Source organism: Oncorhynchus kisutch, linkage group LG1 (assembly GCF_002021735.2).
Source record: "Oncorhynchus kisutch isolate 150728-3 linkage group LG1, Okis_V2, whole genome shotgun sequence".
Taxonomy (NCBI): Eukaryota; Metazoa; Chordata; class Actinopteri; order Salmoniformes; family Salmonidae; genus Oncorhynchus; species Oncorhynchus kisutch.
In genome coordinates, this window is record NC_034174.2 from 537031 (window position 1) to 548419 (window position 11389).

An 11389-nucleotide genomic window follows, 5' to 3' on the forward strand; every position below is an offset into this window, starting at 1 on the left:
TGATACAGTGAATTATAAGTGAAATAATCTGTCTGTAAACAATTGTTGGAAAAATGACTTGTGTCATGCACAAAGTAATGTCCTAACCGACTTGTCATGCAGTGTTGCGGTGTTCTTCTATATGTATCTTTACCCTGTGGTGTTCTTCTATATGTATCTTTACCCTGTGGTGTTCTTCTATATGTATCGTTACCCTGTGGTGTTCTTCTATATGTATCTTTACCCTGCGGTGTTCTTCTATATGTATCGTTACCCTGTGGTGTTCTTCTATATGTATCTTTACCCTGTGGTGTTCTTCTATATGTATCTTTACCCTGTGGTGTTCTTCTATATGTATCTTTACCCTGTGGTGTTCTTCTATATGTATCTTTACCCTGCGGTGTTCTTCTCTATGTATCGTTACCCAGTGGTGTGCTTCTATATGTATCTTTACCCTGTGGTGTTCTTCTATATGTATCTTTACCCTGCGGTGTTCTTCTATATGTATCGTTACCCTGTGGTGTTCTTCTATATGTATCGTTACCCTGTGGTGTTCTTCTATATGTATCTTTACCCTGTGGTGTTCTTCTATATGTATCTTTACCCTGTGGTGTTCTTCTATATGTATCTTTACCCTGTGGTGGTCTTCTATATGTATCTTTACCCTGCAGTGTTCTTCTATATGTATCGTTACCCTGTGGTGTTCTTCTATATGTATCTTTACCCTGTGGTGTTCTTCTATATGTATCGTTACCCTGTGGTGTTCTTCTATATGTATCTTTACCCTGTGGTGTTCTTCTATATGTATCGTTACCCTGTGGTGTTCTTCTATATGTATCGTTACCCTGTGGTGTTCTTCTATATGTATCTTTACCCTGTGGTGTTCTTCTATATGTATCTTTACCCTGTGGTGTTCTTCTATATGTATCTTTACCCTGCGGTGTTCTTCTATATGTATCTTTACCCTGCGGTGTTCTTCTATATGTATCGTTACCCTGTGGTGTTCTTCTATATGTATCTTTACCCTGTGGTGTGCTTCTATATGTATCTTTACCCTGTGGTGTTCTTCTATATGTATCGTTACCCTGTGGTGTTCTTCTATATGTATCTTTACCCTGTGGTGTTCTTCTATATGTATCGTTAGCCTGTGGTGTTCTTCTATATGTATCGTTACCCTGTGGTGGTCTTCTATATGTATCTTTACCCTGTGGTGTTCTTCTATATGTATCGTTACCCTGTGGTGTTCTTCTATATGTATCGTTACCCTGTGGTGTTCTTCTATATGTATCGTTACCCTGTGGTGTTCTTCTATATGTATCTTTACCCTGTGGTGTTCTTCTATATGTATCTTTATCCTGTGGTGTTCTTCTATATGTATCGTTACCCTGTGGTGTTCTTCTATATGTATCGTTACCCTGTGGTGTTCTTCTATATGTATCTTTACCCTGTGGTGTTCTTCTATATGTATCTTTACCCTGTGGTGTTCTTCTATATGTATCGTTACCCTGTGGTGTTCTTCTATATGTATCGTTACCCTGTGGTGTTCTTCTATATGTATCTTTACCCTGTGGTGTTCTTCTATATGTATCTTTACCCTGTGGTGTTCTTCTATATGTATCTTTACCCTGTGGTGTTCTTCTATATGTATCTTTACCCTGTGGTGCTCTTCTATATGTATCTTTACCCTGTGGTGTTCTTCTATATGTATCTTTACCCTGTGGTGTTCTTCTATATGTATCGTTACCCTGTGGTGTTCTTCTATATGTATCGTTACCCTGTGGTGTTCTTCTATATGTATCTTTACCCTGTGGTGTTCTTCTATATGTATCGTTACCCTGTGGTGTTCTTCTATATGTATCTTTACCCTGTGGTGTTCTTCTATATGTATCGTTACCCTGTGGTGTTCTTCTATATGTATCTTTACCCTGTGGTGTTCTTCTATATGTATCTTTACCCTGCGGTGTACACCTGAGGGTGGCCCGTCAGGAAGTCCAGTACCCAGTTGCACAAGGCGAGGTTCAGACCCAGGGCCTCGAGCTTAATGATGAGCTTGGAGGGAACTATGGTGTTGAGTGCTGAGCTATAGTCAATAAACAACATTCTTACATAGGTATTCCTCTTGTCCAGATGGCGTAGGACAGTGTGCAGAGTGATGGCGATTGCATCGTCTGTGGATCTATTGGGGCGGTAAGCAAATTGAAGTGGATCTAGGGTGGCAGGTAAGGTAGAGGTGATATGATCCTTGACTTATCTCTCAAAGCACTTTATGATGACAGTGGTGAGTGCTACGGGGTGATAGTTACCTTTGCCTTCTTGGGTAAACAAACAATGGTGGCTGTCTTGAAGCATATGGTGACTGCAGATTGGGATAGGGAGAGATTGAATATGCCCGTAAACACACCAGCCAGCTGGTCTGCACATGCGCTGAGGACACGGTTAGGTATTTCGTCTGGCCTGTCAGCCTTGCGAAGGTTAACACGTTAAAATGTTTTGCTCACGTCGGCCACGGAGAAGGACAGCCCACAGTCCTTGGTAGCGGGCCATGTCAATGTCAGTGTGTTATCCTCAAAGCGTGCGAAGAATGTTTTTAGCCTGCCCGGAAGCAAGACGTCGGTCTTGGCGGCGTGGCTGGTTTTCCTTTTGTAGTCCGTGATTGTCTGTAGTCCCTGCCACATACGTCTCATGTCTGAGCCATTGAATTGTGACTCCACTTTATCTCTATACTGCCGTTTAGCTTGTTTGATTGCCTTGCGGAGTGAATAACCACCCTGTTTATATTCCGCCATATTACCAGTTCCCTTGTCATGGTTAAATGCGGTGGTTCGAGCTTTCAGTTTCGTGCGAATACTACCATCTATCCACGGTTAGGGTAGGTTTTAATAGTCATAGTGGGTACTACATCTCCTATACACTTCTTTATAAACTCAGTCACCGTATCCATGTATGCGTCTAGATTATTTTCGCAAGCTACCCGGAACATATCCCAGTCCATGTGATCAAAACAATCCTGAAGCGTGGATTCCGATTGGTCATACCAGTATTGAATAGTACGAAGCACGGGCACTTCCTGTTTGAGTTTCTGCCTGTAGGACGGGAGGATCAAGATGAAGTCGTGGTCAGATTTGCCGATAGGAGGACAGGGGAGGGCCTTGTAAGCATTCTGGAGGTTTGAATAGCAATGGATGAGAGTCTTAGTAGTACAGTCTATATGTTGATAGAACTTCGGCAGCCTAGTCCTCAGATTTGTTTTGTTAAAATCCCCAGCTACAATAAATAAAGCCGCAGGATATGTGGTTTCCAGTTTGCATAAAGTCCAGTGAAGTTCTTTGAGGTGGGTTGTAAACGGCCATGGCGATGACGGAGGAGAATTCTCTTGGGAGATAATATGGTTGGCATTTAATTGTGAGGTATTCTAGGTCGGTTGAACAAAAGGACTTGAGTTTCTTGTATGTTCCTAGAATTACACAATGAGTCGTTGTCATTAAACATACCCCTTGGCCCTTCTGCTATCCAGAGAGATATTTATTCCTGTCTGCGCGATGTACTAAGAATCCTACTGGCTTTACCGACTCAGACAGAGTATCCCGAGAGAGCAATTTTTCCGTGAAACAAAGTATGTTACAGGCCCCGATGTCACTCTGGAAAGAAATTCTTGCTCTAAAGTCATCAACTTTATTTTCCAAAGACTCAACATTAGCGAGTAATATACTTGGAAGCGGTGGGTGGTGTGCGTGCCTCCTAAGTCAAACCAGCAGGCCGCCTCGAGTGCCTCTCCTCCGCCGCCAATGTTTTGGGTCGGCTTCTGGAATAAGTTCAATTGCTCTAGGGAGAGTGAACAAAGGATCTGCGACCAGTCTTATTCCTGGTCGTAATGCTGGTAGTTCTGGTGAGTTACCGCCGCTCTAATATCCAATAGTTCTTCCCGGCTGTATGTAATGACACAAAACATATCCTGAGCTGATAATGTAAAAAAAAGTTTCCAAAGAGCTGGTCATGATGCTGCCATCTCTGTCGGCACCATAATGCACCATATTTTTACCCTGCGGTGTGCTTCTTTGAAGACGTACCATTATTGTCATTATAATGTAATACTCATCTAGTTTTATTCCATACTTTTATAAGGTCACCTTGAGTTGTTAGGGTAGAAGAACCACATTAAATACATCCTCATCATTATCCTAAGACAGTTGATACGTGATGAATGATTTATTTCAGTTTACTCCACTACTATTATGTGTGTCCATTTGTCTTCTCTGTCCCCCTGAAAGGGCAAGTGGGATTACAATTTAACCATCACTGCTCTAAACACTGTGTCTGCTGAGTGTTAGATTTAAACTGCCATCATGGTCATTGTGTGTTGAATAGTGATTACAGATGTGAGTGGCCAGCAGCAGGCCTCTATTGCTGTGTCCCAAATGGCATCCTATTCCTTATATAGTGCACTACTGTTGATCAGAGCCCTCTGAACCATATATAGTGCACTATGGTGGGCCCTGGCCCATTGACTAGGTTTCCAATTGGGACACGGCCTATAGCAGTGCTCTGTTGCCCCCCGGTGTTCCTGGCTGGTCCCCTTTGGTCTAGAGGAACGTGCTGTAAGAGAGATGGCTTAATTACACAAGAATGTCAGGTTAGCTTTGTCTCTGTGTGGCCGCCGTGTGTGTGTGCATTACTGTTGCTGAAGGAATGTTTCGATATCATTGCTCTGGCCTCCACAAACTTTTATTCCCTCCATTCTGCAGGTTCAAGGCTGTCAGTGTTAATAAGCCAGCCTGATTCAGCTAAGGAGTGATTTAGAGGGTTATAATGGGGTGTTGGCCCCCATATTCAGTCACTTCACTTTTTAGCTGCCTGTTTCTGTTTGTGATGAAAACATTGCGACTCAGTCTTTTACTCCTGCAGAGAGGATCAGGGATTGTCATGGTGTTGGAGGAAACTACAGGTTAGTTTCTGGAGCAGTAGCCATGGTGATGGAGGAAACTACAGGTTAGTCTCTGGAGCAGTAGTCATAGTGTTGGAGGAAACTACAGGTTAGTCTCTGGAGCAGTAGTCATGGTGATGGAGGAAACTACAGGTTAGTCTCTGGAGCAGTAGTCATGGTGATGGAGGAAACTACAGGTTAGTCTCTGGAGCAGTAGTCATGGTGATGGAGGAAACTACAGGTTAGTCTCTGGAGCAGTAGTCATGGTGATGGAGGAAACTGCAGGTTAGTCTCTGGAGCAGTAGTCACAGTGTCTCCTGACCCCTCCTGTCTCAGCCTCCAGTATTTATGCTGCAGTAGTTTGTGTGTCGGGGGGCTAGGGTCAGTTTGTTATATCTGGAGTACTTCTCCTGTCCTATTCGGTGTCCTGTGTGAATCTAAGTGTGCGTTCTCTAATTCTCTCCTTCTCTCTTTCTTTCTCTCTCTCGGAGGACCTGAGCCCTAGGACCATGCCCCAGGACTACCTGACATGATGACTCCTTGCTGTCCCCAGTCCACCTGGCCGTGCTGCTGCTCCAGTTTCAACTGTTCTGCCTTATTATTATTATTCGAACAGGCTGGTCATTTATGAACATTTGAACATCTTGGCCATGTTCTGTTATAATCTCCACCCGGCACAGCCAGAAGAGGACTGGCCACCCCACATATGCTCTCTCTAATTCTCTCTTTCTTTCTCTCTCTCGGAGGACCTGAGCCCTAGGACCATGCCCCAGGACTACCTGACATGATGATTCCTTGCTGTCCACAGTCCATCTGACCGTGCTGCTGCTCCAGTTTCAACTGTTCTGCCTTATTATTATATGACCATGCTGGTCATTTATGAACATTTGAACATCTTGGCCATGTTCTGTTATAATCTCCACCCGGCACAGCCAGAAGAGGACTGGCCACCCCATATAGCCTGGTTCCTCTGTAGGTTTCTTCCTAGGTTTTGGCCTTTCTAGGGAGTTTTTCCTAGCCACCGTGCTTCTACACCTGCATTGCTTGCTGTTTGGGGATTTAGGCTGGGTTTCTGTACAGCACTTTGAGATATCAGCTGATGTACGAAGGGCTATATAAATACATTTGATTTGATTTGATTTGGTGATGGAGGAAACTACAGGTTAGTCTCTGGAGCAGTAGTCATGGTGATGGAGGAAACTACAGGTTAGTCTCTGGAGCAGTAGTCATGGTGATGGAGGAAACTGCAGGTTAGTCTCTGGAGCAGTAGTCATGGTGATGGAGGAAACTGCAGGTTAGTCTCTGGAGCAGTAGTCATGGTGATGGAGGAAACTACAGGTTAGTCTCTGGAGCAGTAGTCATGGTGATGGAGGAAACTACAGGTTAGTCTCTGGAGCAGTAGTCATGGTGATGGAGGAAACTACAGGTTAGTCTCTGGAGCAGTAGTCATGGTGATGGAGGAAACTACAGGTTAGTCTCTGGAGCAGTAGTCATGGTGATGGAGGAAACTACAGGTTTGTCTCTGGAGCAGTAGTCATGGTGTTGGAGGAAACTACAGGTTAGTCTCTGGAGCAGTAGTCATGGTGATGGAGGAAACTACAGGTTAGTCTCTGGAGCAGTAGTCATGGTGATGGAGGGAACTACGGGTTGGTCTCTGGAGCAGTAGTCATGGTGATGGAGGGAACTACGGGTTAGTCTCTGGAGCAGTAGTCATGGTGATGGAGGAAACTACAGGTTAGTCTCTGGAGCAGTAGTCATGGTGATGGAGGAAACTACAGGTTAGTCTCTGGAGCAGTAGTCATGGTGATGGAGGAAACTACAGGTTCGTTTCTGGAGCAGTAGTCATGGTGATGGAGGAAACTACAGGTTAGTCTCTGGAGCAGTAGTCATGGTGATGGAGGAAACTACAGGTTAGTCTCTGGAGCAGTAGTCATGGTGATGGAGGAAACTACAGGTTAGTCTCTGGAGCAGTAGTCATGGTGATGGAGGAAACTACAGGTTTGTCTCTGGAGCAGTAGTCATGGTTATGGAGGAAACTACAGGTTAGTCTCTGGAGCAGTAGTCATGGTGATGGAGGGAACTACGGGTTAGTCTCTGGAGCAGTAGTCATGGTGATGGAGGAAACTACAGGTTAGTCTCTGGAGCAGTAGTCATGATGATGAAGGAAACTACAGGTTAGTATCTAGAGCAGTAGTCATGGTGATGGAGGAAACTACAGGTTAGTCTCTGGAGCTGTAGTCATGGTGTTGGAGGAAACTACAGGTTAGTCTCTGGAGCAGTAGTCATGATGATAAAGGAAACTACAGGTTAGTATCTAGAGCAGTAGTCATGGTGATGGAGGAAACTACAAGTTAGTCTCTGGAACAGTAGTCATGGTGTTGGAGGAAACTACAGGTTAGTCTCTGGAGCAGTAGTCATGGTGATGGAGGAAACTACAGGTTCGTCTCTGGAGCAGTAGTCACGGTGATGGAGGAAACTACAGGTTAGTCTCTGGAGCTGTAGTCATGGTGTTGGAGGGAACTACAGGTTAGTCTCTGGAGCAGTAGTCATGGTGATGGAGGAAACTACAGTTTTGTCTCTGGAGCTGTAGTCATGGTGTTGGAGGAAACTACAGGTTAGTCTCTGGAGCAGTAGTCATGGTGATGGAGGAAACTACAGGTTAGTCTCTGGAGCAGTAGTCATGGTGTTGGAGGAAACTACAGGTTAGTCTCTGTCCCTAACCCCAACATAGAGACAGTGTTTTAGTGTTTTCATGGTGGCATGTTTCCTTAAACTACTTGGCACCACACGTCCCGCTAGGGCACCTCCCCCCACTGCTCAACTGACACGGTAGCACACAGAACGCAAAAAATATTCTTAGACATTTTTAACCTCCACACATTAACAAGTCCAATAGCTCAAATGAAAGATAAACACCTTGTTCATCTAGCCACCAAGTCAGATTTCTAAAATGTTTTACGGCGAAAACATAGCACATATTTATGTCAAACCACCACCAAAGATAGGCTAATTTACATAGCCATTTTGTAGAACAATAGATGCAATCACAAAAGCAGGATTAAAAGTAAAATAATTCACTAACCTTTTGAAAATCCTCATCAGATGACAGGAATAGGACATGTTATACAGTACATTTATGTTTTTTTCAATAATATGCTAATTATATCCATAAATCACGGTTTACATAGAAGGTCATGGCTAAAAAATGCTACAACAATGCCTGGAGAAATTATGGTAACTCTGCCAGATAACAGAAATACACATCATAAACGTTGACTAAATATACATGTTCTACATATACTTAGAAAGATACACTTCTTCTTAATAAAACAGCTGTGTTACATTTATTTTTAACTTTACAGATTTCGTTCACTAGGCTATAATGTGAGTCGGCGCTCAGGAATTAGCATTTTGGCTCCTCTATCTCGGAGTCCACAGAAACCCAAATTTAACACATAAATGTTCCCTTACCTTTGCTGTTCTTCCATCAGAAGACCTGGAAGGGTTTATACTTACCAAAAACAGCTTTAGTTTTGAAGTCTGTGTCTTTCGGTTATCAAACACGACATATTTCGGTTGAAATGCAGCCAAAAAGTAAAGTTAGTTCGCACCAAAACGTCGAAATTACATATTATATGTCGACTAAACTTGTCAAACTTGGTTCAGAACACAGCGTTAGCATGCTATATAGCTTCACCGCAATTCTCAGGACAAAGAGAAACACACGCATCGTTTAATCAATCTTGAAAGAAAGACACCACAGGCGCAGAATGCGCGTGAGTTCTCGCGCGACCGAAAGGATTCGGCCCGTCATTACTCTCGTGAGCGTGCGATTCACACAATGAGAAGCCCCATTGAAAGCGGACACCGCGCTGAAGGCATAGGAACTGTTCCCAGGACTGTAGGTGCTTGGGAAGGGTGGGGGCGATGACGTCAAAGTTGGGCCAACTTTTTGGATGACAAGAGAGAGTTTGGGAGAATGAGTGCCCTGAGAGTTCTGCTTTACTTACAGACATAATTTAAACGGTTTTAAAAGCTTTATAGTGTTTTCTATTCAATAATATTTATTATACGCATATATTAGCAATTTAAAAAAAAGTCAGTTTACTATGGGCACGCATTTCACCAACGGGGGCAGTATTCTGCCCTAGCCTTAACAGGTTTTAACCTTTGACAGGCCTGAGAAGCTCAACTGGAAAACACAACTTCATCCTTAATTTCTCACTCCCATCAAGGAGAGACCTGTCGTGACAGCAGAGGGCGAGCCCACCCATCAAGGAGAGGCTGTCGTGACAGCAGAGGGCGAGCCCACCCATCAAGGAGAGGCCTGTCGTGACAGCAGAGGGCGAGCCCACCCAAATAAGAGCGTGTTGAACCCTGTGGCCTGGGTTCATTACTCACTACACATACACCCATACACACATACCGCATGCCCACACACACATGTATCAGTATAGATGAGAAGTTGAGAAGTTGATATTTTTGCAGGTATAATCAAATATGAATTTATCAATCCTAAAAAAATATTTTAAATGGAAATACTACATTTGTCCAAAACAAAGAAATAGTTGTGAAAATATATATATTTGACTATATCCTATTTTGGACAGTTGGTATATATGCGTGTGTGTATATATGTATATACAATACCCGTCAAAGGTTTGGACACACCTACCCATTCCAGGGTTTTTATTTTTTAAATTTTTTTCAGAACTATGAAATAACACATATGGAATAATTTATTGTAGTAACCAAAGAAGGAAACTACAGGTTAGTCTCTGGAGCAGTAGTCATGGTGATGGAGGAAACTACAGGTTAGTCTCTGGAGCAGTTAAACAAATCAAAATATATTTTATATTAGAGATTCTTCAAAGTAGCCGCCCCTTGCCTTGATGTAGCGTTGCACACTCTTGGCATTATCTCAACCACCTTCATGAGGTAGTCACCTGGAATGCGTTTCAATTAACAGGTGTGCCTTGTTAAAAGTTAATTTGTGGAATTTCTTTCCTTCTTAATGCACTATCAGTTGTGTTGTGACAAGGTCGTGGTGGAATACAGAAGATAACCCTATTTGGTAAAAAAAAACAATTCCATATTATGGCAAGAACAGCTCAATTAATCAAAGAGAAACGGACAGTCCATAAATATTTTAAGACATGAAGGTCGGTCAATCCGGGAAATTTCAAGAACTTTGAATGTTTCTTCAAGTACAGTCACAAAAACCATCAAGCGCAATGATGAAACTGGCTCTCATGAGGACCGCCACAGGAAAGGAAGACCCAGAGTTACCTCAGCATAACTTCATTAGAGTTAACTGCACCTCAAATTGCAGCCCAAATAAATGCTTCAAAGAGTTGAAGTAACAGACACGTCTCAACATCAACTGTTCAGAGGAGACTGCGTGAATCAGGCCTTCATGGTCGAATTGCTGCAAATAAACCACTACTAAACGACACCAATAAGAAGAAGAGACTTGCTTGAGCCAAGAAACACGAGCAATGGACATTAGACCAGTGGAAATCTGTCCTTTGGTCTGATGAGTCCAAATGTGAAATTTTTGGTTCCAATCACTATGTCTTTGTGAGACGCAGAGTAGGTGTACGGATGATATCCACTTGTGGTTCCCACCGTAAAGCATTAATAGCATCCTATATCTATGGGCCCGGATCTTAGGAAGTGCACTATTTTGAGAATATGGCGCCATTTGGGAAGCGTCCTGAGACCAGCTACATATTGAAGCTGGAAACAAGCAGATACAACCATCTGTTCTGTTGGTCTACTTCATCTGCTACATATTGAAGCTGGAAACACGCAGATACAACCATCTGTTCTGTTGGTCTACTTCATCTGCTACATATTGAAGCTGGAAACACGCAGATACAACCATCTGTTCTGTTGGTCTACTTCATCTGCTACATATTGAAGCTGGAAACACGCAGATACAACCATCTGTTCTGTTGTTCTACTTCATCTGCTACATATTGAAGCTGGAAACACGCAGATACAACCATCTGTTCTGTTGGTCTACTTCATCTGCTACATATTGAAGCTGGAAACACGCAGATACAACCATCTGTTCTGTTGGTCTACTTCATCGCTATTTTCAGTGTTGCACCTTCCAGAAGGAACCAAGTCACCAGTGGGTTTAGGGCTCAACGAAAAGTTGGGAGAATCTCTCGAAATAACCTTTACATCTTTTGAAACAAAATAATATGAAGATTGGTTGAAATATATATATTTTTTTTTATTTATTTATTTAAAGGTTCATAAAAATCCAACAATTTAAGTTTGCTATATAATTAATTATGTGTATTAATTTCATAGGACATAGTTAAAATGTGTTGTTTATTTAGTAAAAATGTAAGTGAATTTCTATTTTTTTATGAACCAAAGTAAAGATTTCCTAGCTTTATTTATATAAAGTAATATAAAGCTATATCAAATAATGACTACATTAAGTAATACATATCCGTTTCAATACAACTGATT

The 11389-nt window shown here is 42.5% G+C and overlaps 1 protein-coding gene across 1 annotated transcript; it reads left to right on the forward strand.

Moving 5' to 3' along the window:
• Positions 1–1141: 1141 nt before the first annotated feature.
• On the forward strand, positions 1142–1951 carry LOC116375830 (repetitive proline-rich cell wall protein 2-like). The gene has a single exon (XM_031833700.1). The coding sequence runs from the start codon at positions 1142–1144 to the stop codon at positions 1949–1951; it is 810 nt and encodes a 269-aa protein (XP_031689560.1).
• Positions 1952–11389: the final 9438 nt, after the last annotated feature.